The sequence below is a fragment of the Zootoca vivipara genome, chromosome 3, assembly GCF_965207765.1.
Source record: "Zootoca vivipara chromosome 3, rZooViv2.hap1.1, whole genome shotgun sequence".
NCBI lineage: Eukaryota > Metazoa > Chordata > Lepidosauria > Squamata > Lacertidae > Zootoca > Zootoca vivipara.
Window position 1 is genome coordinate 102807329 of NC_142586.1, and position 27579 is coordinate 102834907.

The 27579-nt window shown below is 44.6% G+C and overlaps 2 protein-coding genes and 1 long non-coding RNA gene across 8 annotated transcripts in view; 2 read left to right on the forward strand and 1 right to left on the reverse strand.

Annotated features, from left to right (window-relative positions):
• Positions 1-11310, reverse strand: part of MERTK (MER proto-oncogene, tyrosine kinase) — a 52405-nt gene extending 41095 nt beyond the window's left edge. Inside the window, exons 1-4 of the mRNA XM_035111109.3 lie at positions 11065-11310; positions 6105-6552; positions 4802-4902; positions 2063-2236 (exon numbers count right to left, since the gene is read on the reverse strand). Of these exons, the coding sequence (XP_034967000.3) occupies positions 2063-2236; positions 4802-4902; positions 6105-6552; positions 11065-11122 (781 nt within the window). The 5' untranslated portion in view covers positions 11123-11310. The remainder of the gene's footprint in view (positions 1-2062; positions 2237-4801; positions 4903-6104; positions 6553-11064) is intronic.
• A 1650-nt stretch (positions 11311-12960) lies between these two features.
• LOC148686388 (uncharacterized) lies at positions 12961-17551 on the forward strand. Its single transcript, XR_015949169.1, has 2 exons — positions 12961-13162; positions 13761-17551. It is a non-coding gene; the product is annotated as an uncharacterized LOC148686388 (long non-coding RNA).
• A 2694-nt stretch (positions 17552-20245) lies between these two features.
• The window catches only part of ANAPC1 (anaphase promoting complex subunit 1), a 51902-nt gene continuing 44568 nt past the window's right edge, over positions 20246-27579 (forward strand). For 5 of the 6 annotated variants that reach the window (XM_035111102.3, XM_035111103.3, XM_035111105.3 and 2 more), the window contains exons 1-6: positions 20265-20418; positions 22032-22268; positions 23890-24051; positions 25281-25344; positions 25802-25905; positions 26758-26840. In XM_035111102.3, coding sequence (XP_034966993.3) covers positions 22056-22268; positions 23890-24051; positions 25281-25344; positions 25802-25905; positions 26758-26840 — 626 coding nt within the window. In that variant the 5' untranslated portion in view covers positions 20265-20418; positions 22032-22055. Of the gene's footprint in view, positions 20419-22031; positions 22269-23889; positions 24052-25280; positions 25345-25801; positions 25906-26757; positions 26841-27579 lie in introns of all 6 variants that reach the window. The other variant, XM_035111104.3, reaches the window with a different exon arrangement.

The following is a 27579-nucleotide window of genomic DNA, read 5'->3' on the forward strand; positions in this document are numbered from 1 at the left end:
TTGGGCAGAGGTAAGATTCACTTCTTGAGAAGCAACAAAGCGAAAAGCAGAAGAGACAACTGAGGATTCCCCTCCCCCCTTTTATGTTGCTTGGGTGTAAAAAGAACAACTTGTCCTTCGCAGAAACACAATGTGATCCACCTATCCCTGTTGTTGCCCTCCCTTTCAAGTGGGGCATTATTCCACCCAAGCACTTGCTGAAACTAATGTGAGCTGAACAAGCAGGAAGCCTTGGCAGAATTCGCATTGTGGCTTCTCCTCCTGTGGGAAGTGCTGTGCAGTCTGGCTGGTGGGTGGACCGAGTTATTTGTAGATGGCTGGGGTGACCTGATATTTAAAAAGACAACTTCCTTATTTTACTTTTTTTTAAAAAAAAAAAAACCAAGCGGGGAAGAAAAAAATTGCAGAGCTTAAACCGCAGGAGTTTTCCTGAAGTTTTAAGTTCTGCAACTTTTTCCCCCTCCCCCTGCCAAAAATCTGTATCTCTCCAGGGTTAACTCAGTGGAACGTTCCAGCTGAATCACGGGAAGATTAAAACACCACACTTGGAATCACGTACCCAAAGTTAGATAATTTAACGTTGCCTTAAATTCTGATCTATTTCATTTCTTAATCCACCCATCCCTCCTCCACCTTGGAAGAAGGCCATTTTTAAACTAGCCTGCTAAGAGGTTAGCAGCTTGCACTTCCATGTTAGGAAAAATTCTCCTCAATGACCAGCATGAAAACACAGACTAGTCTCTTGGCAGGCTAGTAACTTTGGTAAGTCTAATTTACAAGGCTGATAGAAGCACAGGAAGCTAGAGTTGGGCTCCTTGCTGTCATCTAGTCCAACCTCCAGGTCAATGGAGGAATCGTGCAGCTACGACACCCCTGAAATATGACTGCCCAACCCCTGCTTAAATGCCTCCAGTATGGAAAGCCCTCACTATTGTGCCAAGGCAGTTTCTTCCACTGCCAAACAGCTCTTACTGATGCGAGGTTTCCAACCTTCTTCCTGAGAAACTCCTAATAAATTTCTGAAGAACCTCAGATTTCCTAAGCATGCAGTTTGCAAGGCCTTTGGCTTAAAGCCAGGCAAGATAAGCAGCAGCTCGCTTCAGAAAACAAGACGCGCGGCCATGGAATGAGGCGAGATTTCATTCAGGTCAGCAGAAAGTAAAGCTCAAAAGAAACACTGCAATCTAAGGCAATCCCTGGTTAACTAGAGTTCGCCTTCTTTCTTTCTTCGGATGCCTATCGAGTTCTCAAATCTTGCAAGTGATTTCACTGAGAAAATTAGCTAAGCTATTTAAAAATGGTTTATAAAAAAGGAAATGCCTACCGCATTCTGCAATACTGAAACCATTTTCTCAAAGGCTTTGGTAAGAACCAGATAAGCCCCTTGAAAGGACCACACCCATTATAACAATCCCTTAAACCAGGGGTCCCCAAACTAAGGCCCGGGGGCTGGATGCGGCCCAATCGCCTTCTAAATCCGGCCCGCGGATGGTCCGGGAATCAGCATGTTTTTACATGAGTAGAATGTGTCCTTTTATTTAAAATGCATCTCTGGGTTATTTGTGGGGCCTGCCTGGTGTTTTTACATGAGTAGAATGTGTCCTTTTATTTAAAATGCATCTCTGGGTTATTTGTGGGGCATAGGAATTCGTTCATATTTTTTTTCAAGATACAGTCTGGCCCCCCACAAGGTCCGAGGGACAGTGGACCGGCCCCCTGCTGAAAAAGTTTGCTGACCCCTGCCTTAAACCAAGGAAATTGTGTGTGGCTATCTCAAGGGGGGATAATGCCTCAAGGGTCCCTCCTTCCCCCGCCCCCCAGCAATAGCTCCCTAGAACAGCCTTCCCCAACCTTCAGTTCCCAGAAGCCCAGATAAAATGGTCCACAGTCAGAGATGCTGGATGCTGTAGCCCAAAGTATTTGGATGGCATCAGGTTACAGAGAGCGCCTGCACCCGAATTGCACAGCAAGCAACACCTGACGAAATTCCTTCTTCAACATACCAACTAAAGGCCCACAAGAGCCCATCGAATGGACTTGTCTCGAAAACCATTCGGCTCACCTGGCACAGCCAAGACAGATGGAGAAATGTCAGCTTTCTTGGTAATTTGGCTGCTGTTCCAATGCCAGTGAATCGCAATGGGCTCAGGGGGCCCCACAGCATGGCACGTGAGATTGAACGGCGTGTTCCGGGTAACGTTCAGCCCCTGGGGCTGCTTAAGGAAGTACGGCAGTCCTGCCACGCAACAGGAGAGAAAGGATGGTTAGGCAGACTAAAGAGACAAAGTGCAAACTCCAAAGAGTAAACTGTAATAACACAGATCGGTATGAATGATCCCATCATGGCAAACTTCAGATCTGGAACCAGGGGGGCGGGGATTGTATCCTGTCCCCCCCCCCCCCGAGCAAGAGCAATGATGTCATCTGCTGGAGGGCCAACTGGCAGACCCTCCTTGCCCCTCTGGACAAGTGAACCGAGGTGATAATGAGGCTTTAGCATAAAGGAAGGGAGAGAAAGAGACAAATACAGGTGAAACTCGGAAAATTAGAATATCGTCGAAAAGTGGATTTATTTCAGTAACGCAACTTAAAAGGTGAAACCAATATATGAGATAGATGCGTGACATGCAAAGCAAGATATGTCAAGCCTTTATTTGTTGTAACTGTAATTATTTGTCATTAGGCGGCTCAATTATAAATGGAATTTAATTAATGAAATGTAATAGCGATGTTTATTTTTGTATTATTGTAACTATTTGTTTTATTACTGTGGAATTTCCAAAAGAAAGCCTTTGTAAAAATAAAAATAAAAATAAAAAATAATAAGTTGCATTACTGAAATAAATGCAGTTTTCAATGATATTCTAATTTTCCGAGTTTCACCTGTAAGTACGAGTTGGACACTTTCCTTTTCTTTGATGGGCTTCCGCCTTCCCCCTGCCATTTTAAATGGTAACACTTCTTTTGCAAAGAAAAAAGAAAAAAGCTTTTAATTAGAAACACAGACTTATGACGTATCTTTTACTAAAGCGTTTTACAAGTCGACCCCGTGTAATCAGAAATAAGCACCACTGAGATCAATGGAGCATCCCAAACATGTGTACTCCCCTTGGAGCCGTGCAGGGCCAGCCCTACGACCAGGCTGGGTGGCGCAGGGAGCCAGGCCGCCAGGGGGGCGCCGCGCTGCTGCACCAGCCAGACAGCCATGCTGGGAAACGGGGCGGGGGTGTGTGTGCCGGAGGGATCTTCGCACCACGGCGCCAGGGCACCAGATATGCTTAAGACGGCCCTGGAGGCGTGGCTATGCGAGCCACTGTGATTTGCTCCCAACAGTTCAAAATTTACCACCGCATGGACAGAGTCCCAGATTCCTTATCCCTGGTCTAAAGAGAGGGTTTCCTCAAGGAAGCCCCTACTACAGTTCAGAAGCACGGGAGAACTGTCCAGGAAACACGGTTCTGCCTCTGACAGCACAACTCTATGCACTTCTACTCAAGAAGCAAGTTACACTCCCAGGTATGGATTGCTGCATGATCCTGACTACCTGGGCATAGGGAAAGTGAGAAGCCAGGAGGCAATACTGACCAGGCTATCCTGCAGTTGAAACAAGGATGCCTGCCCTCTGCTCTGGAAGCAGATGGATAAAATACTGTTTATGCATTGGCCTTTTTGAGCATAACATGGGTTGCAAACGGAAGACCGTTCATACAAGGGGTCATCTCTTTCTCCCTTGCAGATTGTGACGAAATGTCCCACTCTCTACTACTAAAATGCGACACAGGAAACCAGAGGTGAAACCACCCACCCTCTTCTCCTGCCGCCTTAAAATAAACCCCTTTTTGCTTGTGGGTTTCTTAGTAAAGAGTGTCTTCCAGCTTACGTGGCCTGGTATCTTAAGAAACTCTAGGCTGTTTGACGGAATAACCTCTTGCCTACAGTAAAGGGTCTCACTCTCACTCAGTTCGATTCCCCACTGTAAAAGTTTGCCCTTTCCACTCTGGCAACTTTGTGGCACCCCAGATTATCCTCCTAAGCCTCCTCAGTGTAGCTCTAGGACACAAACTGCCGCCTCTATTCCTGAGGTAAGTTTTGTCCTCTATTGAGCCACCACTGCTGTGAGTTCTGATATCCCGCTGGAACAATGAAGACGATTCTTCTTGGCAAAAAAACAGATGAAATTTTATTATCTTAAAACATAGTAGTGTCTTTATCGTTTAATGTGTTTATCAGCTTTGTTTCATTTGTACAATAACTCTGTCAAACATTTAACCTCGAGCTCTCTTAAACCACATCTACCTTCCCACTCTCCTGACCTCTCAACTTTCTACACATCACACCATTCCCTCCCCCTCTCCCTCTCCCTAACTGACCAAACCGACACTCCCTCCTTTTAAACTGGGAACAGTCCCGCCCCCATCAGAATGTTATGTCAGTCAGGCTGGAGGTGGATTAACTATTTTCCAGCCAGGTAGGAATAAATATTTCAAAACTGTGTCAATCCGTTACACAGATCCCTTTACTCCTCAAAAAGCTTCTCCACAGGATCGGGGCGATCTACTGGCCTTTGTAGGCTACGCCATGTGGGTTTGCCGGAAGATAATGGGGAGAAATTTCATGAAAATTGGATCTTCCTCCATGTTTTTCTGCAATTTCCCAGACTGGTTCTGCATTTAGTTCATTTTTCCCCCTTCCAGTTCTCTCGGAATAGTCACTCTCATATATGTTAATACAAAATCTCCCAAGCTAGCTATTCACCCACCGTTTTACATTATCAAGTGCTTTCTTTCAAAACTAAGCATACCTTCCAACAAAACCAAAATAGGATCTGACACGATTTCTTCGCCGTTGACTTTCAGTTTGCAGGTGTAGGACCCATTATCAGAGCGTAGGACATTGGGTATACTGCATGGGAGAAGTGGGGGAAAGACTTACAATTTTGGTTTTTTCCTTAAGAAAACATTTCTATTCCACCTTTCATACACAGTAAGAAGACCGGGTTCCTCCCCCCCCCCCAAAAAAAGAACAATAAAATTGCAATTAAAAATAGAATGGCCAGTAAGTTAATAAGAAACCAATGGATGGTATTATTATTATTCAATACTACTGAGTGCCACGAAGACATAAAAGCTAATTGCACACGATTGTTAAATTATGGGACAATTAAAATATACCATAATTAAAATACACAATAAAATGATTCAATTGAAACATTAAGATATAAATGCCCATGATTAAAATGTGCAATAAAATAGCACAGCAATAAAAACAGCAGACTCTTGGCTGTGAGCCCTGGAAGACCTGCTCCCTTCCTTTGCAAGCCTTTTTCCACCTGGCCTGGAAGGGTAAGGCCCTGACTGACTCCAGCTACAAAATAAGAGGCTGCTGAACAGAATCTTGGACGGGCCTGTTGTTTAGGGAGTTTTGTTGTGGGTGGGGGGTTGTCACTGTGAAATTTTTGTATCTCTATTTTGTATCTTAGGATTTATGTGGAAGTTGTTCAAATTTGGTTGTTTTGGTTCAATTTGATATTTGGTTTATTCTTCATGACTACTTTTGTTATGTTTGCAGTTATGTAATTTTTTATACGTTATAAACTGCCTTGAACATGGTTTTAACTTTAGAAAGGCGGCATACAAATAAAATGATTGATTGATTGATGGATGGTGAAGAGATCAGTGTAAACAGGTGCATCTTCGGAGGCCGGCGGAATGCCAATAAAGATGCAGAATCTCATGGAATGCAGTCCCTGCTTAAATACAACACTGGTGAAAAAGCCCACCTTTGCATCAAAACAAACTAATAGGCCATGTTAAGGTTAAGTGGGTTCAATCTGTTGGTTTTAGTGTCCTTACTGGGAGAGTAAGGGGGCAATCTCTGGGTTATTTGTGGGGCATTGGAATTCGTTCATTATTTTTTTTCAAAATATAGTCCGCCGTCCGCCCCCAAGGTCTGAGGAACAGTGAACTGGCCCCCTGCCGAAAAAGTTTGCTGACCTATGGTCCTAAGTCTCCTTCCGCTTTATGATTCTAAGTCGTGCTTTTTTATACTTTTACAATATTAAGCAGCTGCAGACCGGACCTTTGAACTGCACGGAGGTTACTTACTTGAAAGTAGATATCATGGTGGTCACTTCGTTGTCATCAAACTGAAAAAACTGGCTGGCTATCCTGTCGGCGCCAACAAGCTCCTTCCCATTCTTCCACAAGGAAATGAGTGCTGAGTCGTGGTTGATTAGTGATTTAGGAACACTGATAGAGCAATTAAATTTTATTTCCATGTGCTCAGCAACCACGATACTTCCTACTGTAGGGTTGAACTTAAACGACCCAAGAGGGTGAGCAGCGTTGCCTTCAGTAGATAAGAGCTTATTCGTTTTCACAGTATTGGAGTCTACGGGATGTGTCGGTGCATAGGTGGTGGGAGTGCTGTTTATCCTGACCTCCAAGGAGCGGGGAAATCGGTGTGCGCCATTCGAGTCCTTTAAAGGTAAATGTGATTTTACGGGTGCTGACGCGTCGAATCCCTTTGCTTCTTGTTTCGCTTCAACAGGACCTGCAAATTAAGACAAGTTTTTTGTTCCAACATTCTCAACAAGGTTACACGCTTTTTAAATTCCCCCTTACCTCCAGCATCTTGCCTTTGTCTACACTGGGCGATGGAATACAGATTATCAGATGCTTTGAGGGTGTTGACAGGGGAGATGACTTTGCAAAGAATCATAGACTTGGAAGGGACCTCAGTGAAGGCTGGGCCATTGGGGCAAATGGGGCACTGCCCTCTCCCAAACACAGCCTGCCTCCACGTATCCCACTCAAGTAATATTTTGACCCTGGATCCTAATAGCGCCTTTTCAATCTGCGAATTATTTTCCGTAAATCCGTTTTTTTTTTTATCAAGCTTAAATATTGTACTCAACTGCTGAGAACTTAACCAATCTGCCACATGATCTTTCATCTCTCCATATCTTTCAATTTGTAATCCTCCCCAGTGACAATTAGCGGGTCTATATGTACTCCAGTTTATCTGTATGTTAATTTTTTTCCCTAGCCAGGGCTTCCGTTGATGACAGCCACATCAATGTTTTCCTTTCTAGTAGGTTTTTATATTTTCCCCATACCTTAAAGAGATTTTTCCTGATTATGTGGTTTGAAAAGCTCTTCTATATCCTAGCCTTCCCGTACCACAGGCACACATGCCATCCAAATTTTAGATCATGCCCTTCCAGGTCTAACAGGTGGCTGTTCTTTAGTAAGATCCATTCTTTCAACCAGCATGAACATGATGCGTCAAAGTATCATTGTAAGTCAGGGTGGGCAAAACCACCTCTCTCTCTGGTGTCAATCATAATTTTATGTTTTCTCCTGGGTTTTCTTCCCTGCCAAATAAACTTAAGATAGATCCTTCTGCCATTCCTTGAAATTTCGAATATCATTAACTATAGGTACCGTCTGAAATAGGAATAGCATCTTTGGGAGTATATTCATTTTTATTGGGCGTTCCCGTTTTGGTGATGGCAGCCCTGGTTTAAGGAGCCATTTGGTGCCTGAGTTTCTAATGCTGAGTTCAACCAAAATATATCGTCCTGTAACTGAAGTCCATTCTGTCCCTCTAGGGATGAGGAGTACCAGTCTTTGCCCTCTTTTATGGGGCAGCCCTCCGGGGATTTGAAGAGTGCTGCTATCAAGGCTCCTTCTCAGCTGTCCTGCTTCTCTGGGTTACACAGATCCAACACCGTAAACTTTTTCTCATAGGATTTCACTCCGCCGACCCAGAGGGCTAGCTGCCCTGTACTTTACAGTCATACCTCTAGTTACGTATGCTTCAGGTTGCATACTTTCAGGTTAAGTACGCGGCGGACCTGGAAGTGTTTACTTCCGGGTTCCGCCACACGTGCATGCGCAGAAGCGTCCTGCGCGCTTCATGCATGCGCAGAAGCGCTGCTCTAGATACGTACTTTTCGAGGTGCGAATTGCACCCCGGAACGGATCAGGTACGTATCTAGAGGTACCACTGTACATTTTAAACAGTATCATACTAACAGCCATGGCTTCCCCAAAAAATCATGGAAATTATAGTTTGTTAAAAGTGCCAAGAGGGTGCTGGTATCCTCACAGAGCTACAGTTTGTAGATTTCCCTCAGAAGAGGGATTGATAGTTAAAACTACTCTCCCAACTGTAGCTCTGGGAATTGTCGCCATCCATTCTACAGAAAGAAAATAGAAGGGATTTGCGCTGTGTGCATGTGTGTGTGCCTGAGCAGCAAAGGAGTAAGTGCTGTTCAGCAAAAACTGAAATGCAACACGCCTGAATATGCTTAATAATTAACTAAACTTTTTGCTTGAACTTTGTCTGTGCAGAATTGTGAACATTTGTCCCGGTTGCTCATGGCTACTCAAGGATTTGCAGCCCCCACTGTTGAAGGGCAAAAGACACCCACGGTGTCATAATGTGTGAACCATGTTTCTGTGGGGGAAAACAAAAGCAAGTCAAGCAAGTACAAGCCAAGCAAGTCTCTGCCCCCATCTGCACTATGCCTTTAAAGTAGTATCGTAACCACTTTAAACCGCCGTGGCTTCCCCCAAAGAATCCTGGGAGCTGTAGTTTGTCAAGGGTTTCCGAGAGGACCCTATTCTCTCCACAGAACGACAGTTCTCAGGGTGGTTTAGAAACCAATCCCTTTTCACTTGTGAATTAAAACACCTATAAAACCAGAAAAGCTTTAAAAAAGCAATATAGGTAATGGAAAGATATGCGTTGGTAGGTTTTTCAGGAAACTTTCAAAACAACTTAGTGATGACTTCTGCTTAATGCCCAAAGGCAGGGAGTTCCAAAGTTTAAGCTCTGCCCACCAATGCGGAACAAACATTACGGGGCACTTGTAAAAAGTTTTACTTCTGTTTCACTTCTGTTATAGGTGAGATTGCTTCTATGCCATGACTCAGGGGTGTAGCGTGGGGAGAGCATGGGGCTGTTGCCCCGAGAACATGATTTTGAGAGGGCACGAACCAGGCACCCTCATGCAGGGATCCCTAACCCGCCTGCTCCTGGGGGTTTCTGGGCCCTGGAGCCCGGCCTGGCCATCCCGCCCCAGCCCCAGCCCCCTTGCTGAATGACTGCTCAGCTAGTGTTGGGGGGATGCACCCGCCAAGGGCTATGTCAACTGGTCGGGCTTCCCCCTGCATGGGCAGGCAGGCAGCGCAGCCCTGCGAACCCTCCTTGCCCCACACCTGCCCGGCAGTGGTAAGGGTTGGGCTGGGCATGTTGGGTTTCATTTACCCTCCGTGCCCAGCCCCTGCTCCCACCTAGTACATGTGCGCACACATGTGCACCCCAGGCGCCAAGAAAGGACACAGTAAGGGGGGGGGGGGAAACCACACTGAATGTTATGTTAGGAGTCGAATACGGTTTCCCCCGACAAAGAATACTGGGAACAGTAGTTCACCCCTCCCAGAGCTACCCTTAGCAAATGACAGTTCCAGGGATGCTTGGGGGAAGGTCATGGGCACTGAATGTGCTTTAATATACGGTGTGGATTTGCTCTATGGCGTGCATTTCCTATCATATGCAGACGTGCCTTGGAGCACTATATAATTTCAATTCTTTTGCATGTGCAAATTGTAACATACAGTACATGCCTTGTTAAGGTGTGGGTTTATTTGGTGCACACATCCCGCTGCAGTGTGTTACTTCATGTGTGCTACTTCATGTGCCCTGCCAAGGGCCTCCAATGAAGTCAGATGGGAATCCTTTCCTCTCTCTTTTTTTAACAAAGCTCACAAAAATCTTGTGAGGGTAGGTGAAAGTGAGAGGCAGACCACCTATACTGTAACCACTGACCCTATCACTTGGATTAGAAGCACATTGTGCAATGCAGCCCTTTAAGGCAGGTTGAAAGGTTATGCACATGCAATCCACTGCAAGAATAGTCATCTACGGCTATTTCTGCCCACAGCAGCTCCTTGGTTTTAAGACAATTTTGTTTTGTTTTATTGTCCCATTTTCTGTGGATTGTTCTTGCGTGCACCGCTTAGAAATGCAAACAATTAAGCAGGAACGTACAGTAAATGCCTTAGGTGAAAAATAAATAAATAAAAGTAAGTTTCCCAGCTGCCTTCTTGGCTCCACCTTTCCTCTGAAGCCTGCCAGGCCGGTGAAGATGTGATCTATGGCTGGAGCAAAAATCAGGAGGGGATTCCGAGTAAGGTCAATTGGATAGAACAGAGGTGGCCAGGCAGGAACAGAGATGCCAAACAGCTTTCTTCATCCCACTGTGCTCCCAAAAGCAGCCACACACACACACACACCGGGTCAGTTATCCATAGCAGCTACACATTGTGTTTATCTCTGTACTGTATACACTAAATTTAGGAATTCATTGTATTCCTAATGACTGTTCAAAAGGAACCAATGGCCAAGCACTGCTCCCACATATGCAATGGAAACTGTGGCCAGAGCAAGGAGAGAGAGAGAGAGAGAGTGTGTGTGTGTGTGTTTTGCGGGCTCAATTTATGAAAACAAAAGTTGGGGGTGGTACTCAGACCTACCGAAAGGAATGGACCTGTCTTAATCGGCTTGGTTAATTTCAACGAGTAAAAGCTTTGCTGAATTACCACCCTTTTAAAAAACCTTGCCTGGAAGTTAAGGTCTCTCTACTCGAGAAAAAAAAGGGATGTACTGTATAAGAAGAGATGGAGGCAATCAATCTCTGATCCCGCTCGGAGATCTCTCCCTCTTTATTTCTCTCTTCATTCACAGGCAGGTGCCAAGCCCGAGCTGTGCTCGGATTAAAAGCGAGGACAAAAGTAATCCTCTCTCTCCCCCCCCCTTTGCAAACTCTCTTTTCGCACAGAGCGCAGGAGGGTGGAGGGATGACGTTCCCCCCACCCTGCGTCCCAGCGCCTTTTTGGAGCCTACCAAATGCAAGGGAATGAGACACCCTCCAAAAGGAAAAGTTGGAAGACGGGGTAACCCTCCCCCCCCCGACACCTTTCCGACATCCAACCAACTCCTGTTCCAGGACTTCGGACGCGTAACCAAACGCGGGAGGGAAAAGAGGCGCCTTACCTTTTGCGCAAAAGGACGACGCCGACGCCACCAGCAGCAGACCCCAAAAGCTTCCCATGGCGACTTTGAAGCGGGCTTGGCAAGCGTCCGACCAGGCCACCTCCAAAGCCGGGTTTCCCTCCGGAGCCGCCGGGCGAAGAGTCCCCGCGGCGCTCAGACGCCGCCGCAGAAAATCGCCAAGCCAGAGATCCCTGACCCAAAACAAAAGTTCTGGGCGAAACTTGAGCGGAGGCGGGGACGGAGAGAGGTCCCTCCTCCTCCTCCGACTCCGGGGCGGGCGCGGGGAGGCGGATTTCGGGGGGCTGGGAGCGGGAGGGCTGGCCTTCTTCTGGTCTGGGAAGAGAAGGGGCTCCGATTCCCGCCAGGGGGCGAATAGTACAGTACTTGGATGGAGACACGCAGGTCGTACAGGAATCTTGAAGCGCCTTAAAGACTCCCCGCGGAAGCTTACATGGTCGCGGCAGGAGCTTTTACGCACACATAAAACTCACACACGTAGAGAGGCTACAGTAGTTACAGGTAGGTAGCCGTGTTGGTCTGCCGTAGTCGAAACAAAATTTAAAAATTCCTTCCAGTAGCACCTTAGAGACCAACTATGTTTGTCATTGGTATGATCTTTCGTGTGCATGCACACTTCTTCAGAATCTGAAGATTTATTTTGTTTCGACGTAGAGAGGCTGGCATTGTAAAGCAGCCCTCGCCAACCTGGCGCCCTCCAGATGTTTTGGACGAAAACTCCACATCGGATGGGAGTTGTCCCAAAACATCTGGAGGGCGCCAGGTTGGCAAAGGCGGTATGTAAACAGTAAAGCACTGCATTGCAAAGCTGTGACACGACTGTGCAAAGCTGAAATGTATACAAGATGTGAGTCGCGGGAGTTGACGAGATTTATTGGGGGGGGGGCAGAACCGAGTTATCTACAGTGTGATGGGTCAGTTGGTTCAGTAAAGGTAAAGGGACCCCTGACCATTAGGTCCAGTCGTGACCGACTCGGGTTGCAGCGCTCATCTTGCGTTATTGGCCGAGGGAGCTGGCGTACACCTTCCAGGTCATGTGGCCAGCATGACAAAGCCGCTTCTGGCGAACCAGAGCAGAACACGGAAACGCCGTTTACCTTCTTGCTGTAGCGGTACCTATTTATCTACTTGCACTTTGACGTGCTTTCGAACTGCAAGGTTGGCAGGAGTTGGGACCCAGCAATGGGAGCTCACCCCATCTTAGGGATTTGAACTGCCGACCTTCTGATCGGCAAGCCCTAGGCTCTGTGGTTTAACCCACAGCGCCACCCGCGTCCCTACCAGTTAGTTCAGTATTTTTTATTTATTTACTTGCCTTTGATGTGAATGGTCACCTTTTAACTTGTATCCATTTGAGCTTCGCACTGAAATTTTTTTATCTCTTTTGCGTGACCTTTTGATCCCACTGTTTACATTTTTTCCTTGTCAGGATCCCTTTGTCTGTGTGTGGATCTGCCGGGTTAGAATCGCTTTGGCATCTGAGGAAAGCTTATACTCAAACATCCTGCTAGTTTCTGAGGTGCCAGAAGACTCCCTTTTATCCTGAAAAGAGAGACAGCAGGATCTCACCTGGCTCTCAAATTATTGGGGTGTAGTGATGTTAACCTTAGTTAGTTTTAAGCCAACTATGTGGCATAAGATTTGATAAAATTGTGGTGAGTCAGGGTTAGGGCTTGTTTAGGCTTCATTAAGGGCACCTTTACCCCATTTTTGAGCACAGATCTCAACTTACCAGCCAATGATAGCATTTTAAAATTATTATTTAAAGTGCTTCCCTTTATCTCGAATGTTCTAAACTTCAGGGCGGACCCGCATCATGTATTTAAAGCACATTTAAATCTGTGTCAAATGTACTTTAATTGGCGTGGATCTGTCCAAAAAGTATACTTCTTATTGCCCATCTCTGTAAAATGTTCTCTCTTTTGATTATTGATAATACTGCATTTTAAACTTTTTTTTTCAGGCAATTGTTGTATCTCAAAGTGGCTCACATAAACGAAAAAGCAGGCCCTGTCATCAGGCTTAGAGGCTAAAAGGACAAGAGCCCCAAGGAAAGGGGAGGGGAAATGTGTACTTCAAGGTTAGAAAAAAGTGGCAAGCTGCAAGCATTTATGGCCATATTCTCACATCATATGTTTAAATCGGTATAATAACACTTTAAACAGTCATGGCTTTCCCCAAAGAACTCTGGGAGTTGTAGTTTGCTAAGGGTACTGAGTGTTGTTAGGAGACCCCTAGTCCGCTCAGAGAGTTACAATTCCCATAATTCCCCGTGAATATGGATTGTTAAACCACACCTGGGACTAAGTTTATAAATGCACTGGAAGCTGATATCTGTGAAAGGCTTTTCTGGCGGGGGTGTCGGGGGGGGGGAGCAAGAAAAGGTTTTCTACACTTTTAAGAGATTCACGATCACATTATAAAACTAGACAGGTTTTTTTTTTAATGGCTCCCAGATTATAGATATAAGCAATCTGTATAGTCGTGTCCGTAGTGTGTCTCAGATATAAAAGTACCTTTCAAAATTAAATAAATAATGGTGGGGCCAGGCGGGAGGAGATGCAAATTGTTCCCAGATGCCTTTTAACGTCTGGGGGAAAGAAGAAAATGCTTATTCAGTATACAGCCCAAGCTGCACTACTGGCAGATATTGAATTTCTGCTTCTCTCTCTTTTTAGCCCTGAAAACGTATTGACATCTTGAAGCAATCAGCGGCTTCGAAAAGGCACGTGCCTCCAGCAGCCCAAGGGACAAGCAAGACATGACAGCAGCAACAGTCTTGAGTGCCAGGCCTGGGTCGCTTCCATTTTCCTGCGCAGCAAACTGTGTCTCTGTGTGAATTTAAAGCACAGAATGGGTAGCAGGGTGGTGTTTATATGTGCCAAATCTTTTCCCTGGCCAGGCCTCTTCCCTCTAACATTGCTTCTGCCTGATTTTCTCTCCACGGGGCTAACTCCCACTATGGGCCTCTTTCGACATCCCCTTTTATTATGGCACATTCAAAATCATTTGTGTTCATGAGGGTATCGAGCCAGTTATACCAGTGATGTGCGGTGAATTTTTTTGTAGGGCTGTATGTAGATTTGGTGACTCCAAGGGTCATCGAGTCAAACCACCTGCAAGGCAGGAATCTCCATTCAAGCATCCCTGGCAGAGGCCTAAAAACCATCAGTGAAAGAGAGTTCACAGCCTCCCAAGGAAGCCCATTCCCCGGCCGGTCAATTTGCCAGTTCCTAGCAGCTTGCAAAAAGAAGAAGAAGAAATTGGCTTGGCTTTGTTTTTTGAAGAAGACAAACCCAGGTGGAAGGGTGGATTCCATCTCCCAATTTAGAAGCTAAGCAGGTACACGGAAAAGTCCTGCCAGGAACATTAATGGGACTAGGCTGGAGCCACTAGTTCATGGACCGCACACCACTTGAGTTATAGGCCATCCAGCTTTCACAGATGTTTGTGCCTGCAAAGGTTTGGAGGCATACTAAGTTGTATTCAGACCCGCTGAGATGAATGAACCTAAAATAGGACATGAGTCCACTGACGTCAGTGGATCTACTCTGAGTAGGACTAGACTGAATATCACCCACTGCTTTGTTTTCAACCAGTGCTTGTCCTGTAACTTCCTGTTGAAATCCTGAAAGTTTTTATACCACAAATGGTGTTTTTTTAAAGGGGGGCCCCACTTTCATTATGCTGCAGCACAGAGTGCCCCTTTAGAAGGCAATAATATACCCTCCTATAATATACCCCTATGGTGCTGGAGGAGACTCTTGAGAGTCCCATGGACTGCAAGAAGATCAAACCTATCCATTCTGAAGGAAATCAGCCCTGAGTGCTCACTGGAAGGACAGATCGTGAAGCTGAGGCTCCAATATTTTGTCCACCTCATGAGAAGAGAAGACTCCCTGGAAAAGACCCTGATGTTGGGAAAGATTGAGGGCACTAGGAGAAGGGGACGACACAGAACAAGATGGTTGGACAGTGTTCTCGAAGCTACGAACATGAGTTTGACCAAACTGCGGGAGGCAGTGGAAGACAGGAGTGCCTGGCGTGCTATGGTCCATGGGGTCACGAAGAGTCGGACACGACTAAACGACTAAACAACAACAACAACATACCCTCCAACATTTCTGGGATGAAATTAGGGGCGTCCTGTTCCATAATACAGTAATAATAATATTATTATTTATACCCTGCCCATCTGCCTGGGTTGCCTCAGCCTCTCTGGGCAGCTTCCAACATATATAAAAACATTAAACATAACAAAACATAATAAAACATTTAAAAACTCTGCTAGGCAGGGCTGACTTCAGATGTTTTCTATAGTTTGTATGGTTATTTATCCATGTAGTTTGGGAGTCACATAGCTCTAGACCCCCCAACATTTCTCCTATGAAAATAAGGACGTCTTCAGGAAAAGCTGGACATTCTGGGATCAAATCAGAAACCGGGATGACTTCTGTAAATCCGAGCCTGTCCCTAAAAAATAGGGACACTTGGAGGGTCTGCAATGATGCAAAAACACTGGGGAAGCATCTCTGATGGACTAGTAAATATGGATGGTCCAGTATAAAGTGACCACTAATGGGCTATTATTATGACATGTTGCAGAATGTACCTCCACAAAAATGGAGCAGTTTGGAGGGACCCTATAGGAGACAAATACACCCCCCCCCACACACACATGTGTCTATCTGGGGAGAAGGCGTTTCAGCTGGAAGGGGCAAATAGGGGAGCAGCAGCACCCCTGCTTCCACTGGACTTTTATTTTCTCTCCCCCCACCCTCCAATTTATAGGGAAATTGGTGATGACCTGATTCTGACACAGGGTCATGGTGCCATAACATCAAGTTTGACCCTTGGAAAAGAAGAAAGCAAAATGTGAAACAGCTGTTATTAGACAACAGGGGAAATGATTTTCCCCTTCAACCTAGAATTCTTAGTTTTGCTGTGTTCCTATGGGGCACAACTACTCCTGTCTTCACTAATTTTAAATTTCTACAGATGTATGGTTAGGAAGGAAGGCCTGCAGCCAAAATGCTGGTTCTTCTTTTCTTTAATTTTCCTTTTGGTTTGTTTACAGCATGTATAGCCCACTCTTCATCGAATGGTTTCAATCCCAGAGTGCGGAACCAAGTAATAAAATTAAACTAGAGAGAAACAATATACAGAAATGCCCCCCCCCCAAAAAAAATCATATGAGCAGGACAACTAAACAATTCTATCATAAGGCAAACAAGCAAAATTGCAACAACGTAAATTAATATTTCCAATTTAACAAAGTTAAATTGCAGGGCTGCCGGGTAGTGATGTTCGGATGGCCCTATCTATTTCAGCAAAGAAGTTATTTTTGCAAATATTGTTGTAGTCTTGGCTTTTGCTTGAATCCAGTGGCTCACAAACCATCCTCAATAGCAAAATCCTTCTTATACAGTACTAGAATCTGCAGGGAACCCTTCTCACATCGACTTCTCTGCCAAGGAATAAATTGTACAGATTTACTAATATTTGTATGGCCAGATTGGGAGTCCTCTAAAAAGACTTGCATTTCAAGGCTCAGGTTAACAAAGAGTTCTGTTGAAAGCTGCTTTTTTTAAAGAGTTACTTTGGTGCAGCTCCTGCAATGTGAGACCGCACTATTGTAATCACTTCTGAATATTTTTTTTAAAAGTTTGCTTGACACCTACTGCCACCAACTGGAGATGCAGTTGGCTTGTCATTACTTCATCACTTATTTTCAACATGTGGCTGTTCAAAGAGCAGATATGTTCCTTGAAGTCTGCATCTATTGGCACCGGAGTTTAATTAAAAGCAATGCATCAAAGTGAAATGAGTTGCCTTCCTGAGAAGAGATTAACAGTCTGGTGATTAGATAACAACGTTGGAATAGCCAGGCTCCAGGGATGAAAATTCCATTGCTGAAGAGCAGTCACTAAGTGTGCTTTTCTGCTAAGGATTTGGTGTGTGTGGGGGGGTTGTGATTCAGTTTACTTTTAAAGGTGAATCTGCTTGAATCACACTTTCTGAATCAGCGACACTTCAAAATTTGCACTTCTCTGAATCTTGCAGTGCAGTTCTCCAACCAAGTTATGTACTGGGGTACAGAGTTCCTTAAATCCATGTACTGTATTAGTAAAAATTTCATACAAAAAACCCCCCTTTTATTTAGGGGAAATTACTTTGCAAAAAAAAATGTGTATATTAGGCACATTTGCATAGAAACATGTGTACATTAGCCGAAATTTACACCCAAATGCCGGTGGATTTTCACGAGGACTTTAAAAAACAACATTTATGTAATATATAGTACTATACAATATTTTCGGCTATATTATTAACAAGATATTGGATACTGCAATGGATTGTGTTAGGTTACATTTTAATAATATGCTGATTTGTATATTCCACTTTTTCGTACTATTTGGATAACTGGTGACGTTATTTGGCTTAAGCAATAAAGCTTTGGATGTAGAAATAGAGGCGTGACATTTTATTCTTTGATTTCAGTAACATGTGATGCAAACTTCCCATTGGTTATCTCAATATTCCAAAAAAAATGGAATACTCGGTTCTCATTTAATTAATGTGAAAGTGGTATTCATACAGTATTTGTGAAAGTTGGGAGCACTGGAAAGTGGAGCAAGGTACTTTTTAAAAAAATCAGCAAACAATGGCTATATTTTGAGCACAGTCACAAAATGTGTTGTTCATTGGAGCTGAGCACCTGACTAGATTCCGCCCCTATGTTCTCAGTGAGAAGCCAGAGTCCCATTCACAAACTACAAACGGACATTGCTTGGCATATTAACTTGCTGGGTCCACTCCAGGGACTTGTCACCACGAAGAGGGGCTTTACACAGCTGAGCCTTATTAAACGCTTGCATAATTGTGGCTTTTGTATTCCACTTGGTGAAAGTAACTTGGACTAATAAGTGCCCAGGGAAATAATGAGGACTTGGTTCCAGGGTATGTTGAAATTTGAGACGTGTGCTTGTTAGCCATTTACTGGAACACCAAGACAACCACTGATAAGTTAGCAACATGCGCTATTGAAAGCAAGGAGAGAACTCTACTTTGTTTCAAATGAGGGGGGAATGGACTTTTATCAGGGAGCTGATGTGTGAGCAATTAAGCTCATTGGATCAGGCAGTGCTATCTCAGCACATATTTGAGGGCGCATTTGGCACTGAGATGTGACTACAGCATCTGCATGGTAATTGCCATTAGTTTGGTGCTGTTATGCCCAGGCTTGTGATGGTGGCTAGTTCTCAAGATCACTTAACACAGATCAGTTACTCCGAAGTGAGGAAAGGGTGTCTCCAGTAGCCTCAATGGCTGTTGTGGTTCCCCAAAGCCCTATGGGCTCAACCAGCACCACCTCCAGGCTGAGGCTGCTCCTCCTCTCACCTTTTGGCTTGCTTGGAGATGGCAAATGAACAGGTAGCAACAGCAAGGAGATGCTCCAGGCATTGGCAGTGGGCCCCTACTAGGCTATGAGGCTCAGTGCGTGCCCAGGTATGCTGAACCATGCTGAATTCATGGCCCTTTTCTCTAGCTCGGTTGCATTTACAACCCAAACTCAAAACCCCTTTTCCACCTGGTCCAATGATGTTTTAGGCACAGATAATGACAACTGAAATCTGTGTGCCTAATTCTGCATAGAATTAGGCTGTTACTTGGAAGGAAGGTTACTCCAGTTCCCGTGGAGTATTATATCTAGGGCTGCAGCCAGCCATTACATCACCTTTCAGCTCTCAGCCAAACATCTGCCACCTTCACACCTCAGTGTGTTTGCATCACTGGGCTTGCAGCTGGTTTACTTTGGGCTCCACAGAACATAGCCCCGGGCCTTGCTCTCAATTCCAGGACTCAACAGGGCAGCATGTGACATAATAAGAATACCTGAGTAGTTTTCCTTTCTCAAATGAGGAACTATATGGAGAAGATCTTGTGTCCTCACTAGGATAAGAAATAATAGCAAGAGCTATTGCCAAGGTTAATTTCCCTTGGCTTCACATCTTGCAGTATCCGTACCATGGAGACCTTTTCTCCTAAAGGAGCTGTGTTTATTTATTTTTATTAAATAAGTGATATGCGTCCTGAAGCCTGAAATGGTACAGTCTATGCCACCACTGCAGGACTTGACCCACCTGCATGTGTGGAGCAGCCCCATACTATGTTTGTGGCTACTTTGAAGTAAAGTCCACTGAGTTTCAGCGACACTAGCAAGTTAAGTGTGCATATAGGGATAGGCATATTAACCACTAGGTGCCAGTGTTTTGACCCACTTGCCAGCACCCTGTATTTCTTTTTAAAAATTGTTTTTAACTGAAAGATTTCCATGGACAACGAAGGTACATACAGTATAACCTATCTGTTTGCAGTTCCTAGAGTCCTATCCATGGGTCAGTTACATTTGGTGTGAGAGACACTGCTGAATCAGCATAGCAAGACTTAGAAATGGTTGTGGGACAGGTGTGTGTGTGTGTGTGTGTGTGTGATCCCCTCCCTCCTATTGCCATAGAAAAGGCAGCTAAGTTCTCTCCATCCATCATCCCTCTTAATTGTTTGTGCAATTTCTCGGCTACACTCATCAACCACAGGCTTATGAGCTGTGTGCAAAAAGACCACTGAAATACACACCATGCAATCTGTAAAACTACCCCTAATACAAATTCCTGGCTGCTCCTAGTCGCTTTGATCCCTATTCTCTCTCCCCGCCCGCTTTGCATTTTTTTGCACGGCTGATCTGATGAAGCTCATCTGACAGCAGCAAGAAACAAAGTATTTAGTCCGTAGATTCAGGTAGGTAGGTAGCGTAGCCGTGTTGGTCTGACACAGTCGAAATAAAAATAAATTAAAAATAATAAATTGTCCAGTAACACCTTATATAGACCAACTAAGTTTGTTCTGGTACAGTATACCGGTAAACTTTCGTGTGCATGCACACTTCTCTACAAGGTGCTACTGGACAATTCTTTAATTTTTTTATTATTTTTATTGAGTCCCTAGTCCTCGTGCCCTCCCCAGGGACTGTTGCCACAGGATTGTTCCCCCTGCCCTGCCCTGCCCTCTCTTTGCTGCCCTAGCAGCTGTGGGAACCCCCCTCGCCCCCCCCCTGCGCTTCTCCTCCTGGCCTGTTTGCTGCGTCCCCCGCGCTGCTAGCCCCGCCCTCGGCCTGCCGCGCGGGCGGTGATGGGAGTCCCAAGATGGCGGCGCCCGTTTGAGAGAACTTCGGAGGGAGACCGCGCCGCCCGCCCAGCCGCTACCCAGGCAAGATACACCGGGAGGAGCCGCTGGAGCCCAGGCCCGCAGCCGACCGCGCTTTCCTGTGTCACTCAGGTTCGTCAGCTAGCTGTTAAAGCCCCTCCTGCCTCCCACCCTCCCTCGGACCCGTTACCCATCCCTTCCCGCGGCTCGCTTCCTTCGGCGCGGAATCGGAGCTCCGTATCTCGCGCGCATCTGCATCCCCGCCCCGCACTCGCGGCGCGTGCCCTGCGCGCGGGAGGAAGCCGCCGGGTTGGCATGGCTCTCTTCCCGGGTAAAAGAGGTGTGCGGGGTTGCAGCTTCGCCCGGCTCATCGATCCCGCAGGCGGGCAGGGTGATTTGTCCATGTCCTATTAATAATAATAATAATAATAATGGACTTATTATGGTTGTTATTTCTATTGTTTTTATTATCATTCAGTTTTTATACCGCCCTTCACCTTGAGATTGCAAGGTCTCTCTCTCTCTCTCTCTGTGTGTTTTACAATAAAAAAATAATGCATACCATAATAACAAAATAAAAAAAAAGCAATCTCTTTGGTAGAGAAAGGCATCCCAGCGAGCTGTGGTTTTTTCCTTGTCCAACTGGGGTTTCCAGTTTTCTTGCCCGGACTCCTCAAGCAGGATGTATGGAAATGGGGGGGGGGGAAGGCACAAGTGTCAAGCTTTTAGGGTTTGCAAACTGCAACAGTAACCCTGTGCGAGGACAGGGATGTTCGTAAAAGGCATAAGAAACACCAAAGCCTGCCTTGGGAGTAAGTGCTTTTGAGCTCAGTTGGACTTCTGATTGTAAACACATAAGTGGATTGCACTGTGAATGTTGTTGAGTTGGGTTTCCAAAATAACCACAAGATTATTATTATTTTATGTTGCCCATTTATCGTATGTCCAAAGGACAAGATACACACCAAATGGTGTGTTATTTTTAAATCTTTGGATAGATCCTCTTCCTTGGAAGTTTTAAAGCAGAGGTTGGATGGCCGCCTGTGATGTAAGCAGAGGTTGAGGTTCCTGCAACTCTACAATTCTATGAGGAATGTGTAACCTAGAACATATGCTTGGAGTCGGTGCTTAACTTAGGCTGCATTCCTAACCTCAGTTGCTTAGGATTGAAGTCCATAGGATTTATTTCTAAGCATACATGGTTAGGATTGTGCAGTTGGTTACTCTGTCAACCATAAGATATTCCTTTAATACACAGCATCTGTTACAAATCAGTGCACTTCCATTATAAATAACAACAACAACAATTTATTATTTGTACCCCACCCATCCGGCTGGGTCTCCCCAGCCACTCTGGGTGGCTTCCAGCAAAGATTAAAATACAATAAAATGTCACAAATTAAAAACTTCCCTAAACAGGGCTGCCTTCAGATGTTTTTTAAATGTCAGGTAGACAGCTTGCTCCAGTTGATTCAAGCATTTTCAGTGTAGGTTGATCATTTTCAGTGCAATAAAAGGGCCGATTTGAATGTCTGGGCTGAACGATGAGGGTGGAGACACTTCTTCAGGTATAGAGGGCACGACTATCACAATATGAGTACTGGCACCTTTAATTTTTTAAAACCAACGTGATGATAATGATAAATGAGGGCAGCCAAATGAATAAGGGAGAGTCGAAGTATTGTGCATGCTGAAAAAAGTCACACTTGAAACCACCTCTGCTTCTATATTGGGTCTTTCTTCAGAAATAATGTTGATATTTGGAACTCATGTCGAACATCTATGAAGAGAGGGTAATGATGATTGCAGCAGGGGATTTGCAGGAGTTTGTCCCTTTTGGCCGTGACCACTGCAAGCACCACCCGAATGCGCTGAACCTGCAACTTCGACAGCTGCAACCAGCCTCGGAACTTTGGTCGTCAGACGGAGCAGCTGGTTTGGTGGGATCCCTTCAGGAAGTTACGATCCATGAGAAACACAAGGTAGAGCTGCCTTTGGCTTCAGCATTTAAATCAGAGAAAGCCTATGTGCCAATGTGCTGTTGGAATAGCTCTGTTGGTTGAGAACGAGGCTCTTAATCTCAGGGTTGTGGGTTCGAGTTCCATGCCGGGCAAAAGATTCCTACATTGCAGGGGGTTGGACCTAGATGGTCCCATCCAATTCTATGGCTCATGGTCCCTTCCAGTTCTATGATTCTGAATCAAAATGATCAGCCGGTGAGGAAGGGAAGAGGAGAAGACGTGATAGGAAAATACAACGGCCTGTTAAAATAGTTTCTAAGTCGTAGGAAAAGGTGATACACATGTTGATATTTTATTGATAAGTAGACTTTAGTGAACACTCAAGGAGCATTAATCACATGAACAGATAGGTGGTGGGTTATAACTGTAGATATGGTGAATACGAATTACGAGCGCTTGCAGCCTCATGTAACACCAGCTTTGCGTATTTCCTTTTCTCATTTTCGTAACGTTAGCTCTGCATATTTCTTGACTGGTTACAGGCACAAACATGGTGCTGAACTCTTCTGTGCTTTCTCCTGTACTAGTGCTAAAATTGGGGTCTTGCTCAGTGCTTTTTTGGGGGCAGGCTAAGGAAAACTAATACCCTCTTCCATTAGAAGTATTACCGTAATGGTTAATAATACTGAATTCAAAGCATAGCCGACTGAGTAATCTAGGAGTCAGAGTCCCTTGTGCTATTAAAATTATTTCTGAAGTATCTGCAACTGGTTACTGTCAAAGATTGGATAATGGCTTAGATGGCTGTTAATAAATTTTCCATAGAGAAAGTGACACACTAGGGAGGAGTCTTACTTCCCCTGTTCTGTAGATTACTTATTAGCCCTGATATTGTCTCTCAAGCTCTTATTTTTTAGCATTCATGTACTCATTTGCATCTCAGAGTAGCTTCATGTTCAGCACACTCCTTGATTTCCTGGCAGAAATTAAAAACATGGAGAAGGACAGCATCAGAAATGCAAATTAAATATTGTGCTTTGACTGAGATGTGTCAGACACCTGCAGCAGTCTTATACACGTAAGGCTCTGCACAGTTTAAAACCTATCTGTTCTTTTTCTTATCTATGTGTGTTCAGATCCGGCTGGATTTTGCGGAATTTGATCCCGTTGATTTAAACGTTGTTTTATGACACTTCATGATGATGATGATGATCATCATCACAGTGATGATCTATTAAACACAATAGTCGCTTGCTACCTAAAACATCTCCAAGCAACTTTCTTTTAAAGAGACGATGAAGCTGATTGCCTCATTACGGAAATGATTGGCATTTAAATAATAATAATCATTTTCCAACTAGAGCCCATACTGCACTCTTAGCTGTTTCCCACTGGGTGAATCCTGACGACCTGAAATTCTGTTTCAGAATTTCCCTTTAAATCGCTTTGGTGGTCCTTCTGGCCATGCAAATTGAAATGTGTTCAACTTTTACTGACGAGGGCAAGATCGACTTAATGTAACTACAACTAGCTAGGACCATTCTCTGTTCCCTACTAGATAGTCTTTGAATACTCACACCAGTAACCATAATACGCAGCCTTTGCTAATATTTCTTATTCATCTCCCCCCCCCCCCTTCCAGGAAAGTTGGCAGTTAAGGAAGGGCATTAGTGATGTTGGCGAAGAAGTGGAGTACGATGAAGAGCTTTATGTGGCCGGCAATATGGTCATTTGGAGCAGAGGGAGCAAAAGCCAAGCTTCTGCAGTTTACAAAGCGTTTACGGTGGACAGCCCTGTTTTGCAGGTATGGAAACTGACATGTTTAGCTGCAAGTTGCATATGAAACCAAGACCAGAATTATCCTTGCACTTGCTTAGGAGAAAGCCTCATGGGGATCAGTGGCACAGACGACCAGTCAGATATGCAGGAGTTCGGGTTGTGTGGTCTTTTTATATAACCAAGCAGCCTTATGCCACGTCAGGTCCATCTGCCTCAGTATTGTCTGCTCTGACTGGCAGCAGCTCTTCAGGGTTTCAGGCAGGAGTCTCTCCCGGCACTACCTGGACGAGGAGAGAATAACATGATGGGGGCAGGGAGGAGCATTTTTATTGTATTCTCATTAATATACCGGTAGTTAAGATTATAAAATGTTTTCTGAATCCCATCAGGAATAAGGTGGGCTAAGATAATGATAAATGAATGGAGATTGTGATTTAGGTGAAAAGAGTGTATTAATATCAAATTCCTTGTTACACAGGAAATGCTCTGGTGTGTGGATTGTGTCATTTTGCCAGTATTGCTTGGTGTATTATTACATTTGTGGAAATAATTCTTCTCTTATTTTTTAAAAAATGTTTTTGTTGTCCTGATTCAGATTTGTTATGTATTTATTGTATTGTAACCCACCTTCGGATAATTAAAAGAAAAAGGTCTGGCTATACATTGAAGGAAGTAAATGAAATAAAATAAGCATAGGCACTTGCAGATGGAGTTTGCAAATAGTAAATGCAAGTGGAATTTCCATCGTTCTGCCCGGACACTGAGGTCCAGCGCCAAGGGCCTTCTGGCGGTTCCCTCGCTGCGAGAAGCCAAGTTACAGGGAACCAGGCAGAGGGCCTTCTTGGTAGCGGCGCCCGCCCTGTGGAACGCCCTCTCACCAGATGTCAAAGAGAAAAACAACCACCAGACTTTTAGAAGACATCTGGAGGCAGACCTGTTTATGGAAGCTTTCAATGTTTAATGGATTATTGTGTTTTAGTATTCTGTTGGAAGCTGCCCAGAGTGACTGGGGTATAAATAATAGATTATTGTTATTATTCCATGGTTTCTGCCTGAAATGGCTGCCCCCGACCGGCAAAACACAAATGAAGACGTGGGCAAACTCTGGCTGTTCAGGTATCTGAATCAGCTGTTTGCGTAGTGTGGTTTGGGTATAATTCTTTGTGTTCAGATAACTGAGATTTCAAATATTGAGCTTTCCGATAGCGAGACCTGCGTTTACTCTTCCTGCTGCATATTTTTATTTTGTTTCAGGCATTGTGGTGTGATTTCTCTATACCCAAGGATAAGTCTGACAAAACGGAAGGTCTAGTTGCAGGTAGGTAGCCGTGTTGGTCTGAGTCGAAACAAAATAAAAAACTTCCTTCAGTAGCACCTTAAAGACCAACTAAGTTTTTATTTTGGTATGAGCTTTTGTGTGCATGCACACGAAAGCTCATACCAAAATAAAAACTTAGTTGGTCTTTAAGGTGCTACTGAAAAAAACGGAAGGTATGTTTCATTTTTATTATGCTTCATTTGAAGTCTGGAAATGATTAACTTTCTTTTTAAATACGTATGCCTCACTTTCCCCCTCCTCACGAGTTGCTTAAAATCTGCTTGCAGGCGCGAACATGAGAAACAACAGTAATAAATGATCCAACGTGAAAGGCATCGTCTGTTGCAATATGCTGTAGTTTCCCCAAAACCAAGTGTGTGAAATGCAATCTGGTTTGGGGAGAAGGGTAGCTGAATGGAAGGTTATTAAATTATGCTTATTTGTTCCCCAATTTCAGATAGCACCGAAGTAGTAGAAAAGTGTATCTGTATATTACAGAGCTCTTGCATAAATATCCACAGCATTGAAGGAAAGGATCACATTGCTTCTTTGCCCTTTCAGGTAAGCATATGTACAAACCAAATTCAGAAATCGGGAAGAGTTGCTGTGCTCACTAAGCCTGGCCTCCTGAGCGATCTTATTTCTTTGAATAAAGTGTTAATTTAACAGACGCCATGTGAGTTATTGCTAACTTGCCCCCCCAACACCTGCTCCTGACATCCTTGCAGGGAAAGTAAGAAGCATGATCTGAGTTCAAGGCCATATTCCAGAAAGGCAACTAAGAAGGGGGCAAAGCAGGGCCGTCGAAGGGCATGGGGTGGGGGGTGGCTTGGGGACAGTCCCGAGGCAGAGAGAGAGAGAGAGAGAGAGACCTGCAGGGCTGCATTTGACCCCTTGGTTCCCCACCCATGTTATAAACAAAGCATAAATCATTTGTGTCTTGGGACCCAGGTGGCGCTGTGGTTAAACCACTGAGCCTAGGGCTTGCTGATCAGAAGGTTGGCGGTTCGAATCCCTGTGACGGGGTGAGCTCCCGTTGCTCGGTCCCAGCTCCTGCCAACCTAGCAGTTCGAAAGCAGGTCAAAATGCAAGTAGATAAATAGGAACCGCTACAGCGGGAAGGTAAACGGCGTTTCCGTGTGCTGCTCTGGTTTGCCAGAAGCAGCTTTGTCATGCTGGCCACATGACCTGGAAGCTATACGCCGGCTCCCTCGGCCAATAATGCGAGATGAGCGCGCAACCCGAGAGTCGGTCACGACTGGACCTAATGGTCAGGGGTCCCTTTACCTTTACCCTTACCTTAAAGCCTTGAAATTATTTGCCAGGTAGTTGAAAATCAGAAGCTTTCAAATATCACGGATATAAACATGTGAATAATGTTTTTAAAAATATAACTTTTTTTTTTACATATAGGTAGCCAATGTCTGGCCAACAAAATATGGCTTGCTGTTTGAACGTAGCAGTTCTTCGCACGAAGTGCCCCTTAGCCCAGCCAGGTAATTAGACTTTATTGATTCTTGACTGCATGGTAAGAAGATGGTCCAGTGTCCTTAGTAAATGTGATGGCCCACACATTCTGGGGCTCTTTAACTTCATTCCTTGGCATGTCTCTTGGCAGGATAAAATTCTGTAGCTAACAGAGTGGGTAAAAATTTCACGAGATTTTTCTTTTAATCTGATTTTAATTCGTAAATTTTCCAAGTTGTGCTGAATGTCCCTTTGAGAATAAACTGACTTGAAAAACACGCAGGCACCTTTGCAGCAGATTGGTATTAATTTAAAGTACATACAAATGTGTCAATCCCTTAACAGAAAAGCCCCAGGAGCATACACGGGTATTTGGACAGCATGAATATCTGCAAGAACCAGGTTTTTTGTGTGACTATGCCGTGGCTCATCCTGGAATTGTAACCTGTATCCGTTCAAATAGTGCAAAGCACAACATGATATTAGTAGGGCTGCTCTGTTCTGTATATTCTGAGATATAATGTCACACACTTTGTTTATTTACCTATCTTGCTTTTCAAAGTTTTAAATTTAAAATAAATTAAAAGCATAAACCAACTTAAAAACGATTTCTGAGTGTGATCCTAACTTATTAAAGTCCACACGTATAGGCTGTATTCAAATGTCATACTCTCTGATCTTCCAAGTTGTGGTTTGGAGGACTGGGAATGAGCGCCTCTCCTTCCTGCCTCCCCTTATGTTCCCAGCTTCAGGGGACACTTCCTGGTT